General features: G+C 44.7%; 1 protein-coding gene and 1 long non-coding RNA gene across 2 annotated transcripts; one reads left to right on the forward strand and one right to left on the reverse strand.

Moving 5' to 3' along the window:
* Nucleotides 1-1,460: 1,460 nt before the first annotated feature.
* LOC123044844 (uncharacterized) lies at nt 1,461-3,234 on the forward strand. Its single transcript, XR_006420554.1, has 2 exons — nt 1,461-2,190; nt 2,778-3,234. It is a non-coding gene; the product is annotated as an uncharacterized lncRNA (long non-coding RNA).
* Nucleotides 3,235-4,076: 842 nt separating this feature from the next.
* Nucleotides 4,077-19,183, reverse strand: LOC123044845 (pyruvate kinase isozyme A, chloroplastic). Its single transcript, XM_044467712.1, has 6 exons — nt 18,620-19,183; nt 9,144-9,234; nt 8,880-9,073; nt 8,476-8,597; nt 4,662-5,140; nt 4,077-4,572 (listed from the first exon to the last, which is right to left on the reverse strand). Exons 1-6 carry the CDS (start codon nt 19,139-19,141, stop codon nt 4,271-4,273), a joined length of 1,710 nt encoding a protein of 569 aa, XP_044323647.1. The 5' UTR covers nt 19,142-19,183; the 3' UTR covers nt 4,077-4,270.
* Between the last annotated feature and the right edge of the window lie 6,189 nt (nt 19,184-25,372).

Raw genomic sequence — 25,372 nt, forward strand, 5'->3', positions numbered from 1 at the left:
ACTTTTAGTTTATTTTAGGTAAGGAGAAAACCTATCTTTCCTAGGGCTCAGACGGTCTCCAACCAAGTACATGACTGTTTCCTTAACGGGGCTCTGATACCACCTCTTCTATGACGCCTCGTTACGTCCGATAGAGTCAGGCGTAACGGAAGCCGTCACTTTAGAGTTGCGCCAGGATCAGTTAAGGAGAACAGTATCATGTACAAGACGGTACAGCTGCCATGAGTAGGCAAGCTTTTATTACATTGACACCTCAAGTGTCGACTAAACCTAAGCGACCATGACGATAGATCGTCATCTACTTCCAGTTACGAGCCTTCTAGACCAACCATGGAGGGCATCTACTCTTCATAGCCTTGATTGTCGACTTCCTCATAAACATACTCCACTTCAGAATAACCGAAGTCATTAAGATGATCAGACTCATCATAAGTACCATTCTCTATCGCCTCAGAGTTCTCATAACTCTCTTGTTCTGAAAAAAAACATAAGTGCAGCTGAGTACGTATAAAATACGTACTCCGCAAGTCGCCGGGAAAAGTGGATGCATGAGTTCTTTAAAGAGGAAAACTTTATCGGCCACGGCTACAACCAGCGAGCCATTAGCTCAAAATACTTTGTAGGTAAAAATATTTTCCCTTAACCCTTTTTGTTGGAAACCAAATTTTATTTATAAAATCTACTGGCGACAGAGCGACGTGGGATCTTACATCCTGTGTTAGAGGAAAACCCACACGACGCACTTCCAAACCCGGAAGCTGGGAGTGATATCACATTTACTCTGATCAGAGGTGTACTGCTTTGCCCATAGCATCACTTGGTCCAAGTCGTCCATGCGCTACCCGTGCGCACGACTAGACCAAGGAACCAGAACCTTTGACCAGCCCGTACACTACCTCTGCTTTTCCACCTTGCCTTACTAAAGGCCCGCGGGTCGAGACCCCTGACCGGCGGTCCCGCCCTAGGGTGACTGTACCTACCCGGCTACAGCCACCTTCTCACCCATGCAGAGGCAGCTACTTGGCATGGGTAGTTGGTTCAGCCCGTCCCATTCCAGGTCTATGGTCAGTACGGTTTGCGCCGCTTTTAAAGTAAGCGCCAGTTGGTTGTGTCCTAATGTGATACCCTATGTAGAGGAGCCCGCCATCCAAGCCGACCCTCCCTGGGTTGCTTTCACCAAGATGAGCTCCCCTACCCACCAAATATTTATTTATATTGTAACCCTACCCGGGTCACAACTACTTAATACAGATGCTTCACCTGATCTGGTCCAATTGCCAAATCAGTGGATCCACCTGATCCAAATTTCATTTTATTTATGAAAAAAATTTATTTTATATTCTTATGCAAAATTTTGGAAATGACCCATAGCCCGGAAAACATTTATCAAGACATGGTCAAGGAGATGACGACTTGCCGGATAGTGCTTCGATCAACTCGGAACCACCAGATGTGGCTCCTACGGGTCCGAGATCGACTCCTGGTAATTATTTCAGGAACATGTTTATATTATTATTTATCTTCCTAACTAAAAATCTAACATCCAGCAACACGGCCATGTTGAGCAAGCCACATGTAATTAACTAAGTGGTGATACTTCCTAGTGTTCCATTGAGAGATAAAATGCATTAAGCCATCCAAAACAGAGTAGCATGCACGTATGTCATCCAGTCCAGAGAATGGTAAAAGAAATGATAAGTAAAAAGAACAGTAGCCTAGTACTGTACTACTAGTACTACGCGGGTTGAGCCCCAGCCCGAGTCTAAAAAGACTACTCATCTTCTCTGCTGTCCCACGAACAGAACCAGCCCGCTCACCTCTCTCTCTTCCCCAAGAACAGAGCACGACCGCCGTCTCCTCGATCTGCCCCGTCCGGGCATCTCCGGCGACACGGCGGACACCTATAGATTCCCCTCGTCTCCCTCTACCATTTCCCCCTATTTATTTGATCCGCCGCCGCCAAAAACGTCGCCACCACTCAATCCTAGCGCCGCCTGATCCAGGTCCGGTGGGCTTGCCACCGGCTGCAGCGGCAACAACGTCTCCATGCCTACATCCTCCGCCAGCGCAGCCACACGCACGAGGCGTGCAGCCATGGGCGTCGGGCGTGTGCGGCTTCACCGGCGCTGCTCGGTCGCCATGGCTCTGCTGCTAACGGTGTGGACTAGCCACATCCTACTGCTACTGCTGGTAAGTACTAATCCTAATTCCTTCTCCATGAAGTGCTCCAAATTTCACAACAAGTGTCTGCTATATGTGAACGTGGGTGTGCATATATTGTTCATTTTATCTCAGGCCCTACTATTCCCCTCTCAGCCATATTGCCTTCTTTCTCTTTGTTTATCTCCAGGCCATGAAATTAATCAAGATTTAATTTATAGTGTGGTCATGGTATTGCTACTGATTAGATCTAAATGTTGTTCCTAACTAGTGCTACTCATCCTTAAACACCATATAGAAGTAAACAGTGGCAGTGAAACTCCAAAAATAATAATTACTTGTGAGTAGATTATAAACATCAATCTCCCAGTTTGCTACAGATTGGCAGGGATTAATAAATAGGACAAGGTAGTATACACAGGAAGGTTGATCTTTTTGGATACATACATACATGTCTTAGCAAGTTACTAGTACCTAGGATTTGATTCTTGGCATGTTAGATCTAGTACATACCACGGATGTCATTCACATAAACTTTTACAAGCTTTTGCAATTGATCTAATTAGTTTTGACTAACTTGGGTGTTTACGCAAACATTTTGTTCATTTTACTGCAAGGTAAATAAATCAAGACGAATAGATGCTTATGGACTGATTCAAACCGAGGTGGAGATAGATAAGAAATCAAGCAAGAAGGGCTAACACAACAAGGTACTTGATTAGTACCTGGTGGCGCATGCAACCCAAAGATCTTCACCGCAGTGAAGGACAGCAGTGTGGTAGAAGGTGAAAAGGCAAGTGGTGGGGGTACTCCAACGTATGTGTGTGTGAGGTAGAATGGTCCAGTGAAAGGGATGGCTCTTATTTATAGTGGGGTGAATAGCTATGTCGGTTTGAAGACACATTACATTGGCATGCATGCGTGGTTAGTCTTGCATGCATACCTCCACTTGTGTCTCTTATGGGTTATACTATGGACAGGTGTAATTTGTTTGGCTGGCCCTTAGTTGGCATTTACTTTATGTGAAAGAAATGAGACAAGGGTCTATAAAATATATGGAGGTTTGGAGAAGAATTTGTTTTGCACGACTAAATGCTATTTGTTGTAATAATAAATGTAGTTGTCTCTATTATTTTAACTAATGTTTTGGCAACGCCGTTGAAATTATCGTTATCTAATTTATTTATTATATATATATATATATATTTACGGTTTTTACAACACCTTCGGAGATACCTGTAGAGCATCTTTACAATCACTCAGTTACGTTGTGACGTTTGACAGCACACAAGGCGTTCCTCCGGTATCCGGGAGTTGCATAATCTCATAGTCGAAGGAATATGCATTTGACATGAAGAAAGCAATAGCAGTAAAACTGAACAATCATTATGCTAAGCTAATGGATGGGTCTTGTCCATCACATCATTCTCCTAATGATATGATCTTGTTATCAAATGACAACTCATGTCCATGGTTAAAAAACCTTAACCATTTTTTATCAACAAGAACCTTTATCATGAATAAGGAAATATAAACTAACAGCTTTATTATTGCCTCTAGGGCATATTTCCTTCATAAAGTGCACGAGGAACGCCTCGGGGTGGTGGAGGGGCATGCAGAGCTGCGCCTCGATGGCCTTCCCCCCTGCCACGGGATTGGTGGCGTGGACCCGGTCTGTGGCGGAGAGGGAGACCGCGTTGTGAACTTCATGCTGCTTGAGTGCATGGGACGTCACCACCATCTTGTTGCTGACCCGAGGGCGCCGCACCGGATCGCGGTGGAGGAAGCACTGCATGGCTGGGGGCGGAGGCGGCAGCGGGGACGGGAAGCGCAGGCGTTGATGGACCGGGGCCCTGGGCAGCGCCGGACGGAGACGGTAAGGCGCTGCCCATCCTGGATAATACGTAGTACATGAGTTTTACAGCAGGCTAGGAACTGCAGCACATTATTATTGTCGCGGTTGAGTTCTCAGGTCTGTCTAAATACAAGAACACACTTATAAATTGCAAACACTAGAACAGTGTCTCGTTCAAGAACACACGAATAAATTGCAAACACTAGAACAGTGTCTCGTTTTGGCCAGAACAGCACGGCTAGGGATTCATGCCTCTTATGGTACGTTCATCACCTGGATGGACTGCAGCATGTCGGAGAGGGCGATCACCAGGTCACCGGGCTTGATCATGCCTCTCGCCTTGAGCAGGGAGAAAGTACGGTTCAGGTTACTCTCCATGTCGTCGGAGAAAGTGAGGCGGAAGGGGATGAGGCCCCATTGGAGGTTCAGTCGTCTCCTCATGGATGTCGAGTTCGTGAAGGCGAAGATTGGGCAGTCAGGGCGGCACCGTGAAAGCAGGGAGGCCATATGGCCACCCTTCGTGTAGACGAAAACGGCATCCACTTCCAACTTGTTAGCTGCAAGTCAAATTGGTTAGATATTATAGACCAAGTGAAAGGGCCAATTGAGCAATATTTCCAGGACATAAAGTGACAGCAATATTTACCCATTTTAGCAGCAGAAATGCAGATCTCTTCTGATATTTTGTCAGCGAAAGAAGACGAAACGTCCTCAAGTTCTAGTGGCTCATGGTGCTTCTCCTCCCTCCACCATCTTTCAATCCTTAAGCTAACACTACTGAGGACACTGAGTGCCTTGTCCGGATATCTACCCATTGCTGACTCGCCAGAAAGCATCAGAGCATCCGCACATTGGTGGACTGCTTCAGAAACATCAGCAACTTCAGCCCTGGTGGGTATAGGGTACTCGATCATCGATTCGAGAAGCTGGGAAGCAACAACGACTGGCTTGTTTAGCTGCCTGCACAGTTTAACTATCTTTTGTTGTATTGAAGGGACCTGCTCCAAGGGAATTTGTGCCCCTAAGTCCCCTCTGGCTACCATGGCACCATCTGATGCACGGATGATCTCCTCCAAGTTTGTCAAAGAGTCAATGCTCTCGATCTTTGCAATGACCGCTATATCACTGATCATAGACAATGAAATAATAATGATCAGGATGGAACAATTTGAGTCAAACAAAACTAATGTTTCAGAAACACAGCATGTGGCTCATTTCTATTCATAATGCATATATAATCTATGTTGGCCTTTTCAGAAAATAAGGCGTATAGATCAACTTCAGAAAGACTACAAAATACCAACAGAGTGACGGCTATTTTCTTTTGCCATTCAGCTTCATGCAATTCTTTACCATGCCCATTCATTTAGCCACAAACAAAATACACACGGAGTGAGCAGAAGTTGTGACTTAAGGGGTTCAAATATAAACAAAGATTCATGCAGCCCCAACAGTATGGTACATAAGAAACCTAGCTAATCTTCAAAAAAAAATCTGACTCTCTAGCTAATCTTCACATTTGAAAGCTCAAATATTCCTGTAGGCATGGTTCGCTTAATTGTCCTCCGGAATTAATAATGAAAAAGTGGACAAAGCTAGCCATACACAGCTGGTTCCCGAATTTGGTGAAAGGGGCCGAGCTGCAGTGAGTTATAGCTGACTGCACCATTCAGATGATCCATTTGGATGTACCGTAAGTCCGCAACTGCGACATAACATTATTTGTAATTCCTTCTCCGTTTTTGTGAAAAGGTGATCAAAGGTCGCTGATTTGCCCTATTATCTCTAGTAACTACCAAGAATCAGTGCGTTCATTGGTTCATTCTGGTTGTTTAGGCTATAAAAGGTATGTTTTGTGTATTAATATACTAACAGAGGTCAAATAAAATAGTTTTCTTTCATTTGACAATAACGTAGGCTAGTTGGTTTGGTTGCTGGGCCAGACTTTAGGCTACGGCCTGTTTGTTGGGCGACCTGGGTTCGTTTCCTCCCCGGCACAATCCTTTTTCTGCTTCATGCAAAGGCGTTCTCCCATGATTCGGTTAAACCGCTCAGTTCTACTCCTGGTTTACCCCAAAAACCAGCCGGTTCGCCTGTTTCGCTCCGGTCCGATGGTGGGGCAGTCCACACAGTGCTTAAGAAACCGTGAGTGCCACCGGTTCCAGTTTTTTCTGGTTCAACCGCCGGTACGGTCCGATTTTTAAAACTATACCTGGGGGTATAAGAGTTGCTAAAGCTCTAGAAATAGTAGTCATGCATATTGTATTGTCAAGTATGCAGACCGTTGAGAAAATAAAATTCAACTCAAACTAAATAAATAAATGTCTGTGTTACCATGGATTGAAAAACATGAAGATCCTTATGTGCTAAATCTCTTGAAACAAAAGACAGTGAATTATTTATATAGGAATGAGGTGCCTGTATATTGCAGCCGAATACAGGTTTGCTACATCTACAGCATATCGCATGCAACTGCCGGTGTGGACAGTGGCATATAGGAATGGGCATGCTTCGTTCAGTGGCATCACTTGCAGACACACTCATCTTTGCAAGCGACACTCACAAGCAACCTTTAGCATTACCCAAGGAGGCTCTTACTGGAGAAAAGATGTGATCAACCTTACTCATTAGGTTTTGAGCCTGCTTCTGGTTCCATCAAGCCCTGTGTCCGCCACTACAACATGTCTGATCTATTAACCGGCCTTCAGATACTGGAGTCTAGGCATAGCTGCTTCCGTTACCCTCTTCACAACACGGGGGCAGATCAAAGAGCCGATTGGAGAGTGGAGAATATCATTGAGATGCATGTTACAAATCAAGTTATCCAGAAGCAGGGTGAGGATGTAGTGTGGATCGGCGATTAGAGAAGCACACAATGACAGAGCCATTGCTGCTGAGATTGGAGCAGAAGCACCAGGGTAGAAGGGGGCCTCTGACAGTAAGAACAGAAGATGATGATGCGGGGAGGAAAACTGGATCTCACACTCATTTAAGTTACGGCGATATAATAAACACTGTTTTATTTTTTGCAAAATTGATAAACACGATTACACTTGAGGATTACAAGCTAAGAGATTAAGAGATGTGCGCACATGGGTATAGAGTCATGGCGAGATAATAGGGCAGTCGAGGAACCAACTTTAGCTTACTCCCTCCATTTCATATTTTAAGAAGTATTCGCAACCAGTGTGAACTGAAGATTAAGGTGAGCCAAAAGCAAGAGAGTATTGGGTAGAAAAACTTATGTAACCTTGCACCGAGGTTATTGCATTAGTGAATTATTTTCCAATATGCAGCGATGAATGGATGTATTTCAGCTTTCCTAGGAGACTTGGATGGCTGGCAACTCTCCGTCACTCTAGCGGTGGATGGAGGAAGAAAAGTAACATAGGGGTAGTGTAGGAAGATGAGACTTGATTGCAGCTTTGTTACCAGCATATGCCTTATAAAGTAAGAAAAGAAACTATATGCCCTAAAATATGAAATGGAGAGAGTTAAGGATGGCAATCTTGTCCGGTAACCTGCGCACATGTTCCGAGTTTTCTCCCCACAGGCATCCTCGTGGGTGCAAAGTAATGCCCAATAAGTGGGCAAGAGCATAGGTAACCTCTGCCGGGTCCACCCGTTTACAAAACTAAACCCTGTCTAATTCAATGGAATCAATTGTTGTATGTGGACCTCCTTTTTGACTGAGGTAGCATCGACATCTAAACTTGGTAGCTCCATGTGCTACTGACCGATGGGCGTCAGGCACATGAGCATACCCATGGGTGTCGGGCAATAGCCGGTGACGGGTATGTGCAAGGTTGTGTGCCTGTCATGAGTGGTCCTCATGGGCGCGAAAATGTGTGGCAGGGATGGCATGGGTGACCCTTAAACAGACCAATCACGCCCGATTGCCATCCAAGAGGAAATACAAAAATCGATATGCGAACAGTAGTGGAGGAGAACTAGAAAGGGTTAGCGCTGTTATTTTTTCTCAAACACGCAAGACAACTGTGTAACATTTCATTACGAAGAAATACGTACAACTGAGGGAGAAAACTCACTCAATCCAGCATGCCTGACTCACCCTCAGAACACAACCCTTGAAAGCAAAAAAAAAAGTTGCCTTGCCTCACACAAAAAGGGTTAGTGCTGTTATGACTGAGTCTCTTTTCTTTTGTGCGGGGTGGGGGGAGGGGGGGTCTGTTAGTGATATTGTACATGGGATGTTGGGAGCTGTGGGACCAAAAAACATAATACTTGTCTGCGCGACTGACATGTGCACCTTGTACTGCTCAGGCATTAGTTTGCATGTGCGTATGTTAGCTGAGCTCAGATCTCCATGACAATATTATTTCATCCAATGGATGTGTAAAGTGATGCCACAGCTCCATGGACAGAAGGATGGAAAAGAACGCATCAGATGGCATTAAACAATTCTTTTCAACTAGTCAAGAACTTGAGAGAAATATTACTTGCCACGGCTCCTTGCTGCTATGTAGCTCTTTAGATGGTTAATAACCTCAGCTGACTTAACAAATGAAACTGCAATAAAATCTACACCTTCGGCAATTCCAAAGTCTATGTCAAGCCAGTCCTGCAAAAGGCATCACAAGAAAAAGGGGATTATTATCGATAACTGCCAAATCCCTTTTTCAGCAAAAAACAAACCACCCAGGTAGCAATCTAAGAAACAGATGACAGACTATTCCAGGAAATTCTTCAGTGTTACAATGCACTGATATTTATGGAGTAAATAGGGCATTTCCAATTGAAAAGATTTCATGATTCAGACAACAAAAGGAAATGCTGACAATCCAAGGTTTCACACAGAATACTACAGATTCATAGCAACAGCTTATCATGATAGTAAAGTTACCTTAGATGTAATTGTCGGAAGCATGGCATTCTTCGCGCGGACAACACTGCCATCCCGCCAAAATGTAAGATTGGCACGTGGCAACAACAAACCAGGATCTGTGCAACGGCACTTCACATCCGGTCCTAGTTTCTCAACAACCTCAAACCGAGCCATTCCACCATCCACAAGAAGATCATCACCAACTCTCACATCTGGGTAGGAATCAGAAATATAATTAAGCGGCGACAAAAACTATAGAGGGTAATGAAGAGGTATACTAACCTTCAGCGAAGCCTTCGTAGTTCACATGAACAGTTAGTTCTGGGAGAGGTGCCTCAAAAGATCTAACACTGAATGTCCAGATTTCTCCATCCTGTGAAATCCACCAAAATAGTGTGCCCAAACTTATAATGGTACTGAGGCAATTCTCTAAAAAGGATAGCAAATAAAATTCCTAGTAATGACCACAGAAACACTTGCACCCAAGGCTCAAATTAGAAATTGCACAGTAAACGATATAGCTGAACATATCAGGGATTCTCATTAAATATGAGGATAAATGAGTTGGGTTGGGTAGTTGGCTACTCTTCAATCTTCACATCCAGCTCTTGTTATATGATATTTTCACAAAGAGGATGTCAGAATCTCATTTTTCAGAGTAGTGTCTCAATTACGTATAGCTATTGATTAAACTTTAGTCTGAAATTTTTACAGATTATATTCATAACATGTAGTATGAAATAGACCGGATCATGCCACCACCATCAAAATTTCAACTGTTATATATGAAAAACTAGTAGATAATGTTGAAATATTAGGGTGGGCCTAGGGCCCATCTAACAATTTCTGAAAATCTCTAAGGGCCCATGTGGGTTTATTGGCACTAGGTGTAGTGGGAAGTTTAGTCCCACCCCAAAAGTTGGAGAGGAGTTGGACCTCCTTATAAGGGTGGTTTCTCTTCTACATGCTATTGGAGCTTGAGAAGAGAAGAGGCCCTCACGCACTCCTCCGCCGCCCGCCTCGCCACGCCACGCCACGTCGCGCCGCGGGTTGCGGGAATGGGTCGAGCCGAGCTCACACCTATGTTCCTATTTTTGCCAGTCGGTAACGGAGAGTTTCTGACAGCTGGGCCATGATTTGAGACGTCGGATCGTGGGCTGTCACGGACTCGAACGTGGGTCGAGCCCACGTTTCTCCACGCGTCTGCGCCTATATAAGTGTGAGGTGTCTCCTAACCCTAGCCGCCACAAACAGATCACATCTGCTCCACGCGCACGCCCACCGTCATTCCATTGCTGCTACTGCCGCCGGTGACTCCATCCCGTCCGCCGCGTACACGATCGACGGGAGAGCAGGTCTCCGAAACCCCTCCTCTCCGGATCCTGTACGGGAGAGGGGCGAATAGGTTTTTGGGAAGCGACTACACGACTGCTCGCCTCCGGTCTTCTTCTACGTCCGCGTCATCTTCATCATCACCATGTCTCAGTCCGACGCCGACCGTCTCACCACCGAGAAGCTCGAGGCCGACAAGAAGGCCGCTGAGGACGCTGCTGCCGCCACCGCCACCGCGGCTTCTGCCTGGCCTACTGGAGGGTATGACACGTTTATCCCACTCCTGTTTATTTTCGTATTAGCAGTACTAGCAGTATGTGTAGATGTGTCTACTGTTTGCGTAGTACGTGCTTGTTTAGATCAGAATCAGTATGTCGTTAATTCAGTCAATGCCATGCTAGTGATTTATCAATGGATTAAATTAGTCAAAAAATTACCTATTTACTCAGCAATCCAAAAACCTATTATGTGTAAGAATTTTTCGGCAAGTGGCTTTGCCGCTGCACTGAAACCGGATAAGTTTACCGGTTCGTACTTTAAGGTTGGCAGACTAAGACCACTTTATGGCTCACGGCTATGAACGTGTTCTAGGTCGCCGGTGTCTCCACGGGAACGATTGCTCCTGAATAGGAGAAGGCGTTCAGGGAGGCCACCGTCGTACTTCTCGGAGCAGTTCTTAGCGTGATCGGAGATAAATTGGCTGACGCATATTTACATGTGCATGTTGCCAAGGACTTGTGGGAGGCACTCGAATCTAAATTCGGGGCCACCGACGCTGGGAGCGAAATGTATATTATAGAGCAGTTCCACGATTACAAGATGGTTGAAAACCGTCCTGTACTGGAGCAGGCTCATGAGATAATATGCATCTTTAAGGAGCTTGAGCTTCTTAAGTGCGATTTACCGGGCAAGTTTGTCGCGGGCTGCATAATCGCTAAGCTCACTAATTTCTGGAGGAACTTTGCCACCACTCTGAAACAACAGAGGTGTGAATTCTCAGTGGAGGATGTCATTGGCCATCTGAGTGTTGAGCAGAATTCGAGAGCAAAGGATTCGCATGGAAAAGGGGCCGAAGGGACTTCTATCGCCAACATGGTGAACCAAAGGAACTTCAACTCCCACAAGCCCAAGGGAAAGAACGGTGTCCAACACAATACCGACTTTAAGAAGAAGGGTAAGAAGACCTTCAAGAAGAACAATAAGGATGAGGGCTGCTTTACTTGTGGTTCGATTGAACATTGGGCCAACAAGTGCCCAAACAAGTTTAAGAAGTCAGGACAAGACTCCAAGTCTGTCAACATGATTATGGGCAACAATGAGAATGGTGCATCTGGGTACGGTATTTTATTTACTATTTTTCAGTGTTTCAACCCACCGATTGGTGGGTGGACACAGGTGCAGGTGTTCATGTGTGTGCTGACATTTCATTGTTCACTTCTTACCAGGTCACAGGCCACGGGTCCGTATTGATGGGGAATGGCGCGAGTGCTTCTGTTCATGGTGTTGGCACGGTCGATCTGAAGTTTACTTCGAGAAGGATCATGCAGCTCAAGAACGTGCAGCATGTCCCCGCCATCAAGAAGAACCTCGTTAGTGGCTCCCTTCTATGTAGGGAAGGGTTTAAGTTGATCTTCGAGTCTAATAAATTAGTTGTTACTAAATATGGACTATTTATATTGGAAAAGGTTATGAAAGCGGAGGGATGTTCCGCCTTTCCCTTGCAGATTTTTGTAATAAAGTCGCGAACCATATTCATTCGAGTGTTAATGAATCTGAGGTTTGGCATTCACGTCTTTGTCATATTAGTTTCGGTGTTATGACGCGGCTAGCTAAGTTGGATTTAATCCTGAGTTTCACTTTAGCCAAAGGTTCTAAGTGCCTTTCATGTGTGCAAGCTAAGCAACCTCGCAAGCCTCACAAGGCTGCGGAGGAGAGACACTTGGCACCATTAGAACTCATACATTCTGATCTTTGTGAGATGAATGGTGTGTTGACTAAAGGTGGAAAGAAATACTTCATGACATTGATAGATGATTCCACTAGATATTGCTGTGTATCTGTTAAATACTAAAGATGAGGCTCTACACTACTTTAAAATCTATAAGGCAGAAACTGAGAATCAACTTGAAAAGAAAATTAAACGAGTCCGATCAGATCGTGGTGGAGAGTACTTCTCGAGTGAGTTTGATTCTTTTTGTGCGGAACACGGCATTATTCATGAGAGGACGCCTCCCTATTCACCCCAGCCAAACGGGGTTGCCGAGCGAAAAAACCGTACTTTAACTGATTTGGTTAACGCCATGTTAGATACATCGGGTTTATCAAAGGCATGGTGGGAGGAGGCTATATTGACGGCATGTCATGTCCTGAATAAAGTTCCGACAAAAGATAATGAGATCACTCTCTATGAGAAATGGGCGAAGAGAAGGACAACACTCTCGTACTTCCGTACTTGGGGCTGGTTGGCGAAAGTCAATGTGCCTATCCCCAAAAAGCGCAAGCTTGGACCAAAGACTGTGGACTGCGTTAATTTGGGCTACGCTAAGAATAGCGTTGGCTAGATTTCTAGTAGTGAAATCTGAGGTACCTGACCAGAAGGTCGGTACAATTATGGAGTCTAAGGATGCTAAATTCTTCGAGGATATTTTTCCTATGAGAGAGATACAGAGCACTTCTAGACAGGAATCTGAGGAGACTCCTAAGCCTGCCATTCCTATGGAATATATGAACAAACACATGATGAAAATCCTGAGGAGGATGACGAGGAAACCCTTGGTAGGGGCAAGAGACAAAGGGTTGCAAAGACCTTTGGTGATGATTTCTTCGTGTACCTCGTGGATGATACTCCCACTTCTAATTCAGAAGTGTATGCCTCTCCAGAAGCTAACAACTGGAAGGATGCGGTCCGTAGCGAGATGGATTCCATTATGGCTGACGGGACATGGGAGATCACTGAGCGTCCCTATGGTTGCAAACCATTGGGATGTAAGTGGGTGTTCAAAAAGATGCTTAGGCCCGATGGTACGATTGAAAAGTACAAGGCTAGGCTTGTGGCCAAGGGCTATGACCAGAAAGAAGAGGAAGATTTCTTCGATACTTATTCATCTGTGGCTAGACTGACAACCATTCGAGTACTACTCTCATTGGCGGCCTCACATGGTCTTCTCGTCCACCAGATGGATGTTAAGACGACTTTTCTGAATGGAGAGCTAAACAAGGAAATCTACATGCAACAGCCAGATGGCTTTGTGATAGATGGTCAGGAAAGAAAGGTGTGTAGGTTGCTGAAATCTTTATATGGCCTGAAACAAGCACCTAAGCAATGGCATGATAAGTTTAATACAATTATGACATCTGTTGGCTTCGTTGTTAATGAAGCTGACAAATGTGTATACTATCGCCATGGTGGGGGCGAAGGAGTTATACTGTGCTTGTATGTTGATGACATACTGATATTCGGAACCAACCTCAAAGTCATTGAGGAGGTCAAGTCGTTTCTATCTCAGAACTTTGAGATGAAAGACCTTGGTGTGGCTGATGTTATCTTGAACATCAAGCTACTGAGAGATGATGACGGTGGGATTACACTTCTGCAATCCCATTATGTTGAGAAGGTGTTGAGTCATTCTGGATATTCGGACTGCACACCATCTCAAACACCATATGATCCTAGTGTGTTGATTCGAAAGTTCGAAGGCACGGCTAAAGATCAATTGAGATACTCTCAAATCATTGGTTCACTCATGTACCTAGCGAGCGCAACTGAGCCAATTTGTTTCCAAACCGGGTGATGTACACCGGCATGCTGTTGAAAGAGTTATGCGCTATCTGAAAGGTACTATGAACTATGGACTTCACTATACCGGATACTTGTCGGTACTTGAAGGGTATAGTGATGCGAATTGGATCTCTGATGTTGATGAGAAGAAGGCCACAACTGGGTATATGTTTACTCTTGGAGGTGGCGCTGTTTCCTGGAAGTCTTGCAAGCAAACGATCTTAACGAGATCCACAATGGAAGCAAAATTAACAACATTAGAGACATCTGGTGTCAAAGCAAGATGGCTTTGAGATCTTTTGATGGACTTGCCATTGGTTGATAAACCGGTTCCGGCTATCCTTATGAACTGTGACAATCAGACTGTCATCACCAAGGTGAAGAGTTCAAAGGACAACATGAAGTCCAACAAACACATAAGAATGAGATTAAAAGCTGACAGAAAATTAAGAAACTCCGGAGTGATAGCGTTGGAGTATGTCTACACGGCTAAGAATCTGGCAGATCCCTTTACTAAAGGTCTATCACGTGTTGTGATAGATAATGCATCGAGGGAGATGGGTATGAGACCCACATGAGTTGCCATGGTTGTAACCCAACCTATGTGATCGGAGATCCCGTGAAGTAGGACCTAGGAAAACAAGCCAGTGGTGAACTGAGGAGAGTAATTATACTAACCCACTACGTTGGAGATGCAATACTCTCAATACTGTATGGTAGGATGATTATTGTCTTAATGTGTTCCAAAGCTTATGTAAGCAAGATGCTATCCTATAGAGCGATCTTTGGAGGAACACACCTATATGAGACCGACTGCTGGTCACAGTCTATGAGATTAGGGTGATCTCTAGCAAGTCATGAATAGGCCAGGAGTGTGATTTATATGCTCCACCCGAGGGGTCGGCCTTCGGCAGCCTAGTACTAGTAAGACATGTGGTGAAGCTTCTTTACGCCAAACTGACAATTCAAGGCTTAGTCCATTGTTCAGTTGTGATAGAGTGTAGCTACTTGCTCGTGAAGTTCAACCTTAACAGGTCTTCACTGAAACACTGGTATATCGAAACAACAATTGAAACAAAGGACACAGTGGGCCCTCGAGATCTGGTGGGGGATTGTTGAAATATTAGGGTGGGCCTAGGGCCCATCTAACAATTTCTGAAAATCTCTAAGGGCCCATGTGGGTTCATTGGCACTAGGTGTAGTGGGAAGTTTAGTCCCACCCCGGAAGTTGGAGAGGAGTTGAACCTCCTTATAAGGGTTTCTCTTCTACATGTTATTGGAGCTTGAGAAGAGAAGAGGCCCTCGCGCACTCCTCCTCCGCCGCCTGCCCCGCCTCGCCACGCCACTCCTCGTCATGACACGCAGCGGGTTGCGGGAATGAGCCGAGCCGAGCTCACACCTATGTGCTTATTTTTGCCAGTCAGTAACGGAGAGTTCCTAACAGCTGGGCCACGATTTGAGACGTTGGATCGTGGGCTGTCACGGACTCGGACGTGGGTCGAGCCCACGTCTCTCCACGCGTATGCGCCTATATAAGTGTGAGGTGTCTTCTAACCCTAGCCGCCACGAACAGATCACATCTGCTCCACGCACACGCCCACTGTCGTTCCATTGTTGTTGCTGCCGCCGGTGACTCCATCTCGTCCGCCGCGTACACGGTCAACGGGAGAGCAGGTCTCCGAAACCCCGCCTATCCGGATCCTGTACGGGGGAGGGGCGAATAGGTTTTTGGGAAGCGACTACGCGACTGCTCGCCTCCGATCCACTACTTCGTCTACGTCTGCGTCGTCTTCATCATCACCATGTCTCAGTCCGACGCCAATCGTCTCGCCGCCGAGAAGCTCGAGGCCGCCGAGGACGCTGCTGCCGCCACCGCCGCGGCGGCTTTTGCCTGGCCTACTGGAGGGTATAACACGTTTATCCCGCTCCTGTTTATTTTCATATTATCAGTACTAGCAGTATGTGTAGATGTGTCTACTGTTTGCATAGTACGTGCTTGTTTAGATCAGAATCAGTATGTCGTTAATTCAGTCAATGTCATGCTAGTGATTTATCTATGGATTAAATTAGTCGAAAAATTGCCTATTTACTCAGCAGATAACCCACGCGTTGTCGCGGGATGGTAAGCTGAAAACATGGATAATTAGATTGATGGCGTGAATAATTGTGAGAATTAATTTTGATGTGATGGCAAATGATTTGGCAGCCATGCATGATTTGTTGATGTGAAAGGGTTGCACGCATGGGAAAAATAGTTTGGGATGGCAGATTAAAGACGTGGAGGACATGCATGGTTTGTTGTGTGGAGGCTCTGCATGCTTAGAATAGATAGTGGGTTGCAACTATTTAAGAATAGAAGATAAGATTAAATTTGAAAAGTAAGTAACCCAGCTTTCATAAAAGGCTGCATTAGCTTGAACATGCACATCTTTAATTTTTGTTATGATTACACTAGTCTTTTCTTGATCGTAGAACTTGGCGACTGCGTGCAAAATGCCTTTCTCCTTTGAGTTACTCCATTTTATTGAATTTTTCTTACCATTGTATTTCCATTGACAAAGGTGATCCGCAAAGTTCAAACTCCACTAATCACGAAGATTTTGCTAAGCCTGCCTATAGAGAGGGGAAAAGATTCGAGAAATTTGTGGGTTTTACAAGTTTTTTCTGGTTTTCGCCTGGTTTTCCCTAATGAACTGGGCAATTCTATTCTTACAATCAATTGCCTTAACCTTTCAAGGATTCTCTGAAAATATATATACATGTTTCCAAAACACGGTCTCAAGCACTATTAACTTCCAAGTATTTAAAGAAGCAATAACACCACCTTAGAAGAAAAGAAAACTCAAGCCCAAATCCTATTGATAAGTTAACCAAAGACAACATGCCCAACCATGTCACATATCAGTCATGTTGGGGTCATTGGGAGTTCAACCCAAATGGCCAAAAAGTGACTACAGATTAGATTAAAAAATCATACTAAATTCCTAACAACTAAATCTGGTACAACCAATCCACTGAAGTCACTCAAATCAGAATACCTTTTTTGTTTCGAGAGCTGCTAAAAGCAAGACCTGAAGGATGCTTCATAGGATTATTCAAGTGTTGGACCCTAGACCATGACAATTACCTTCAGAAGCTCATTACTCATCACTTCTTAACTTCTTAGCTATCTAGAATCTAGAATTTTTTTCATGTAACTACCCAGTACCAAACATATGACAAAGATACGCAAAAACAAATATCTGAAACAACATAATTGCTATAATATCCCTTGTTTCAGCTATTTTACTGGCCCCTGCATTCAAGAAATTAAATTAGAAATGCTACCCAGCATTTTAAAAATGGGATACCTCTACTATTAAAGGGAAGTTGGTGTTTGTGGGACATTAATTTTTGTTTCGTCCTCCCTCGTTCGGTTGGGCCTTGCCCACGCTCCAAAAGCAAAACAAAGCCACCGAAAAGACAGCGTCTACTTGGGACTTCGCCTGTATATTTCAGCGAAAAACATGGTGGCTGCGTACACTTGGGCTTTGAAAAAAACAGCTTGCAGCGAACAGGAATTTTATGCCCACGCGAGCGGCTTGGCCATACGGAGATGGGATTCAAACACGTGACTTGCGGTTTAGTTCTATCTGTTGTAACCAACTCAGCCAAATAGGCCGGTGGAAGCATACAAGTTATCCTTTCTTTTCAATCAACGGGCGCAAAGCTTCCCCCTAGATTTTCCTCGGTTGTCTCTCGCACATGAAACAGGAACACAAGAGTCTAGCTCACGTACGCCAGTACAGCTGGGCTATCCTAATCCTTCTGTTCGAATTAACCACAAGTCATAGTCCAGGTCAGACCCGAAACAATCACCTTATAGATATTACCTAGCTACCTTTTGCTGCTTTATATCTATACATGTAACTCTACGTGTAATCAATCAGATCAAAGAAAGACAAGCTTCTGAGGCAACCAAATCGATGTACCGTGTCACGTGCGCTGCGTGTGTGTTAAGCCAGCCTTCAATACTTCAAGTAGGAATCGATCAAGGTAGCTCATACATGTGCACAGCTGTACCCGCGTACCTCAGCCGAGTCCCTAATGTGTTCGATAAGAACTCCTCGAATTTTTCTATTATGTTAGTTGGAGGATCGAGAATTTTGGCGCAACGGTTTCAATCTCACCGGACACGAACGACACTTCACTACCCAATTCCTCAACCAAACCAACCCTGGTTCATGACAGCTGGTGTTTGCTCCGTAGCGAAGCACATGTTGTCTGATGTGCATGAGAATTCTAAGGAACAAGTCAGACATGGTTGGTATTGCACCACTATATATATGCCTCTTAGCCCGATTCTCAGGCTTTATGCGTTGTGTTCTTTTATTAGTTGGAGGGTCAAGAATATCTTTCTCCCGTTGCAACGCACTAGCATATTTGCTAGTTACATACCAAACTGGCGTCTTGAGCTCAAACCTAAATCTACCCTCTCACTGCGTTCAAGACAATCTTATGAATTCCATGGACTAACAGATAAAGCATGCATAAGAATACAGGCATGACAGCACTATAGCATCATCCTCGTCCAGGCGCGCATTTCATCGAGCACAATACATGAAAAGGGAAGAGCAGCTGCCGAGCCAAAAACCAGCGCCAACCTCACCTCCGCCTTGGCCGCTGGCGCGCCGCCGAGGTCCCCCATGTGGATCTCGCTCCCCTCGGTGTCCATCATGACGGCAACGGCATACCCCTTCTCCTCGTTGAGCCTCCGCACGGAGCTGATGACCTTCTGGTGCCACTCGCGGTCCCCATGGCACATGTTGAGACGCGCGACGTTCATCCCCCCCACGGCCAGCTCCTCCAGCTCCGAGGGGCCGCAGGTGGCGGGGCCCACGGTGCAGACGAGCTTGGTGCGGCGCGTACTCCGGGACCCGTTCTCCCGCAGCTCGGCCTCCGTGGCCACGTCAATGTCGACGGGCGCTGCCGCAGCGGGCTCGGCCACCAGGAGGCCGTTTGGGTTGGGGAAGGCGGCGAGGTCAGGATGGGCTGAGCTACAGGACGCGACCAGGCGCTGAGGCCGGTGGGAGGGCAGCAGGCGGGGGTGGGCGGCGCCGGCCGGCGAGAGGGTGGACGTGGGGGCGACGGACTTGGGCGCCGCGAGGTGGAGGAGGGAGTGCGCGGCCATAGCGGCGTCGGCGCTGGAGATGCCGCCGGGGGGGGGGGGGGGGGGGGGGGGGGGGTGTGCTGGGGGGCGGACACTGCGAGGATGGGCTTTGGGGAGATGCCGCCGTTTCGCCTGACAGTGACGTGCTGGGAAGATGGTGTCTTTGGGTGTGTATATCATCTTGTCCTTCCGACTGCTTATATAGGCACAAATATGAATGCCACGTAGTCAAAAAACTAACGTAACAAATCAACTAAAAAGAAGATAACGTTATGGTGATCTAAAAAGAAATCGTGTTAATCACGTGGACCTAAGCAAAATGTTCACCAACAAATTGTTCGCACACGAACACGTCACGTGTACCCTCGACGTCGGGGGTGATGCACCCCAGCTCACGTCGAAGGAGTCTCACCGGAAGCGCGATTTGCAAGTCAACCGGCGAGAGCTTTTGAGGACCCGAAACCATACACTCCCGGGAGGGAGTCGGGGAGTGCGGCGGCTATGGGCTGCCCGAGGTCGGTCAAGCCGCCCCTAGAGCCTCGGTATTCGCAGCTCTCCAACACGAAGAACGACGAAGAACGAGGGAGCAAAAACGAGGGAGGAACAAAACATAGATGAAAAAATTGTAGATGCGTTTGCGATTGTGTGTTGTTGTTCAATCGGCCGTTACCTCTTGTCTATATAAGAGGTGGATGGACTTTTCGTACAAGAAAAGGACTTGCCTAGCCGTCAAATCATCAAAACCTAATAAAACACAGACTATTCACGACCCCGGGCCCGGATGTCCGGCTCAAGGCACGGATGATTCGGCCTAGCCCAGTTTTTTGACAGCAGCTCACTGTTTTGACTCTAGAATCCACATACAATCTCGGATTTGGACGTATTTTATATCAAAATCAACCGTCTCAACAATACGCACAACTTTCATGTTGAACACTTTTTTATCTGAGGCCATCTTGAGGGTGTTTCGGGCCGTTTTCTAAAGTCTATAGCAGAAAAACATGTCCGGACGTTCGGACGACTGCCCGGATTGTCCGGCCTTTACCCGGATCATCCGGGACTTGACCCAGATCATCCGGCTTCAGCATCAACCTTCTGGTGTCTTGGTGCTCCAATTACCCGGATGATCCGGACCCCGGCCCAGATGATCCAGCCAAACATTGTTGCGGCGCACGGTTTTGCCTCTAACTTTTGCATACGACCTCGGATGGGGACGATCTTTGTATCAAAATCCTCCGTTTCAACGAGACAAAGAACTTTGCAGTTGTAAATTTTTCCAATCGAGACCATCATTAGATTTCATGCCATTCTTTAATCTGGTGTCAATACGAGCATCTCTAAGATTGGCATAACTTTTGCATCCGAACTTCATTTTGGACCATCTCTATATTTATTTTGATCGGCTTGAAGAGAGTCATCCAGTGGTGACATGAACTCATAATTTTAACATCATCTCATTATAGCCTCAAGTCACTCTTTGCGATCATGTCATTTTCGAGCGTCAACACATGCCCCCCCCCCCCCCGTTTTTCGGCAAAGCTTGGATGCCGGAAAATAATTTATCCATAGTTTGTTCTAAGGACGATGTCAACACCCCATCAGCCATTTATATGTTCTTAGGGCGATAGTTATATATCGGCCACACCTTTTCTTAGGGCGATAGTTATATATCGGTCATATCTTTTCTTAGGGTGATAGTTATATATCGGTCGTTGCCTGTCTAGGCTTCTTGCCACACACTTGAGTGGTACTTCTTTAAATATTTGCTATTGAGAGCTCGAGGTAACAATGTGTCTTGTATAGATTCCACAAAATATGAGTTTCCGGTAACTATTCTTGTAATCCTAAAAGGACCTTCCCAACTTGGAGACCACTTCCCAAATTTTCTATCTTTTGAACCAATTGGTAGAATCACCTTCCACACGAGATCGCCAACTTGAAAATTCTTCAACTTGACCTTCTTATTGTAAGCTCTTGCTACCCTCAATTTATCTCTTTCTATGGCCTTCAAAGCAGCCAAACGTTTATCGGCAACTTCATCAATATTGTCCATCATCATGTTATAAAAGTCCACCGTCGATAAATCATTTTGTTTGGCTATTCTCAAAGCATTCAAATTCACTTCCACTGGTAAAACGGCCTCTTGACCATATACGAGCTCATATGGAGTTACCTTTGTAGCACCATGCCTTGAGATTCTGTGTGCCCATAGAGCTTCGGACAATAGCTCATGCCATCTCCTTGGATTATCCTCAATCTTCTTCTTGATGAGCTTGATTAATATTTTATTACTAGACTCAGCTTGTCCATTGGCTTGGGCATAATATGGAGAGGAATTGAGCAACTTTATCTTATATGATTCGGCAAATTCTCTAACTTGATGTGACATAAAGGACGAACCTTGGTCCGTAGTTAATGTTTGAGGAATACCGAATCTATGAATAATATGCTCAGTTATGAATTGAATTACCTTTGTATGCGTCATATTTTTGAGTGGTATTGCTTCAGACCATTTAGTGAAATAATTAGTCGCCACCAACACGAACCAATGCCCCTTTGAAGAACAAGGATGAATCTCTCCAATAAAGTCTAATCCCCAACCTCTAAAAGGCCATGGCTTCATAATAGGATGTAACATGGCAGCGGGAGCCAACTGAATATCACCAAACTTTTGACAAGTTCACATCCTTTATAATACCGGAAGCAATCATTAACCATCGTCAGCCAATAAAACCCAGCACGTCGTAATAGCCATTTCATCTTGGGAGCCGCCTGATGAGCGCCACGAATACCTTCATGGACCTCTCCCATAGCAACTCTCGCTTGGTCCTCGTCCAAGCACTTTAAAAGAACATCATCAACCGTTCGGTGATAGAGACCATCATCTCTCATTGTGTATTTGAAAGCCATACGCCGAACAGTCCTGTCCACCCTTTTACTAGGATCACACAAATAATCAATAATGGGTTTCCTCCAGTCTTGATTTTCTCCTGCATTAAATATTTCATTAGTGGCCGAAACGGTGGGCTCCGGTTCGGCCTCCCCTATGTTGGCAAGACTAGACATCGGCCTTTGAGAAATATGAAACATGCCACGATCAACATGATAGCCGGATGCTTGTTGTGCCAACTCATTTGCTCTCCAATTGTCATGTCTAGATATATGAGCAATGCTAAAATAATCCAAATTAGAAATTATATCTAGACATTTATCAAGATAAACATTAAGTGATTCGTCAAAACATTGAAAGACTTTGGATATTTGTTGCACTACTAATAACGAATCACCAAAAGCCTCAATATGTGTAGCACCTATGGCAAGCAACATCTCTAAGCCGAATAACAATGCTTCATATTCGGCTTGATTATTTGTGCAAAAATATTCTAAGCGGCATGAGGCCTCGAAAACAGGACCATGAGGAGATATATAAATAATACCAACACCTTGGTCATTGCTACAAACTGAACCATCAAAATATAATCTCCATGGTACTAACGAGACAAGTTTATATCACTATCATGCTTGTCATCAATCCGATGCTTAACAATAAAATTAGCAACGATTTTGCCTTTCATGGATTTCAGAGATTCATAAGCCAAATCATATTCAATTAAAGTATAAGCCCACTTGCCAATTCTACCACTAAGAATTGGCCTATGCAACATGTACTTGATGACATCGGTTTGACAAGCTATAATGCAAGTACTAGGCACTAGATAATGTCTCAATTTTGTACAAGCATAATACAAGCATAAACATGATTTCTCAATAAATGTATACCTTGTCTCGGCGTCCAATAAGAGTCGGCTCAAATAAGTAATAACATGCTCCTTTCCTTCGGTCTCTTGAGTTAAAATAGCACCAATAACACCTTCTTCTGCTGCAATATAAAGCCTAAAGGGCTCTTTATGTTTGGGAGCTTTCAAAACTGGAGGAGTGCATAAATAATTTTTGATCATGTCAAATGCTTCTTGTTGTTTTCCCCCTCAAGTAAAATTAGTTTCATTCTTTAACCGAAGGATGGGAGTGAATGCGTCAACCTTCCCTCACAAGTTGGCTATGAATCTTCTCAAATAATTGACTTTGCCAAGGAATTTTTTGCATATCTCTCTTGCATGTTGGAGCCTCTACCTTTTGTATAGCTTATATATTTTTGGGATCAATTTCTATGCCATCTTGATGAATAATGAAACCCAAAAACTTTCCAGCCGATACACTAAAAGCACACTTTAAAGGATTCGTCTTTAGTCCATATTTTTTCATTCTCTCAAAAGCTAAGCGCAAATCGGCTAGATGAGATTCAAAAGCAGCCGATTTGACAACATTATCATCAATATAAACCTCAAGTATAACACCAAGTAAATCATGAAAAATTAAATTCATAGCCCTTTGATACGTGGCACCGGCATTTTTTAATCCAAAGGTCATCACTGTCCACTCAAATAAAACCAAGGAAACCGGGACATCGAAAAGCCATTTTGGACATGTCCTCTTCGGCCATAAAAATCTGGTTATACCCCGCATTACCATCAAGAAAGCTAATGACCTTATGTCCAGAAGCATCATTAATAAGCATATCGGCTATTGGCATAGGATACTCATCTTTAGGTGTAGCTCTATTCAAATCTCTGAAATCAATGCACACCCTCAACTTGCCGGAGCCTTTCTTCTCTACTGGTACAATGTTAGAAATCCACTCGGCATACCTACAAGGTCTAATAAATTAGCTTTAAGCAAACGACCGATCTCTTCCTGGACCCGGTCATATGTTTTTGGATTAAACTTTCTGGCCGATTGCTTGTACGGTCTAAAACCGGCCTTTATAGGTAACCGATGCTCCACTAGCTCTCGGCTTAAATCTGGCATCTCATGATATTCCCATGCAAAGCAACAAACAAATTCTTTCAATAGCTCGATCAGATTAGCTTTATGATTGGCTCTTAAATTTTTGTTTAAAAATGTCGGCCTAGGAATTTAACCATCTCCTATATCTATCTCTTCTAATGGATCGGCCGATGTAAAACCTTGTCCTAATTTATCCATATCATCTAACTCTTCTATGGACTCATACATATCGTTCGCATTGGACCGATATTCTACAAGACGCTTTTGTAATCACTCTGAGTTAGGATCCATTTAAATACATCATACCTTGGAGCCGATTATCGCCAACCGGCTTTAAAGAAACGGGTACAAAACCACTTCTTGTGGCGCTAAGAAAATCAAATTCTGATAAGTCGCGCCCCGTCAAGCAAGTAGCATTAGGATGTTGCCAATCCACCGATGCATCAGCCAAAGCAACACAAGCTGAATTATCCGCATGAATGACCTCCACATCATCATCAACCCATTCAATCAAAAACTGGTGCATAGTAGACGGCACACATTGGTTTGCATGAACCCAATCGCGGCCTAATATCACATTGTAGTTACCTTGCACCTCGGCGACAAAGAATGCAGTAGCCAAAGTTTTGCTTCCCACCGTAAGCTCCACATACATTACACCTTTGGCTTCAGTTTTCTCTTTGCCTTCAAATCCATTAAGCACCATGTTGATCTTTATTAACTCTTCATCACGCAACCCCAATTTCTTGAAGACTGAATACGACATAAGATTCACCACAGCACCACCATCGACAAGCATTCTAGCAACCGGCGATCCATTAATATGACCTTTAAGGAACAATGGCTTCAAGTGCGTCACCGGTTCTTTTGGCTTCTCGAATATAGCATTTTTAGGACCAAAATCTAGCTGAGCTACTTCCCCTTCTTCATCTATAGCACAAAATTCAGCGGGTAAGTAATACACCATATTAATATCCATACCTTCATGAACCGGTGTAGACTCATAATCTAGCATTTCATCTCCTTCCTCAAGCATGTCCACTGACTCTGAAATAGCTCCAAGGGAAGAGGAAGTAATAGGCAATGTGGACGATGTAATAGCAGTCGCATCATCCTCTGTTGGTGGTGTAGGTGTTGCTATGATCAATGCAGAAGCTGCTATGTTTTCCTTTTGCTTTGGCCTCCACACTTGTTTTGGGGGTACCATGGGATGGCTCTCATTGAATAAATTATCCCTTAGCTTTTCTGCTTCTTGTTCCTCCTTCTCATGACTCCTCATGCGCTGCAATCTCCTTTTTTGTGCCCTGGTCAGACCAAAAGGACACCACTTAGGCTGAGTATATTTTGGATCCCTCGACTTGGCCTTGCTTGTGTTAGCTTCATGATCATTAACCATGAGGCCTTGCT

Source organism: Triticum aestivum, chromosome 2B (assembly GCF_018294505.1).
Source record: "Triticum aestivum cultivar Chinese Spring chromosome 2B, IWGSC CS RefSeq v2.1, whole genome shotgun sequence".
Classification (NCBI taxonomy): Eukaryota; Viridiplantae; Streptophyta; class Magnoliopsida; order Poales; family Poaceae; genus Triticum; species Triticum aestivum.

Coding starts and splice junctions, on each gene's coding strand:
- LOC123044845 (XM_044467712.1), bottom strand. CDS start 19,141: ATGGCCGCGCACTCCCTCCTCCACCTCGCGGCGCCCAAGTCCGTCGCC. Junction 8,598..8,879: donor TTCCGACAATTACATCTAAG/GTAACTTTACTA, acceptor TGCCTTTTGCAG/GACTGGCTTGACATAGACTT. Junction 4,573..4,661: donor CATTTCTGCTGCTAAAATGG/GTAAATATTGCT, acceptor TTTGACTTGCAG/CTAACAAGTTGGAAGTGGAT.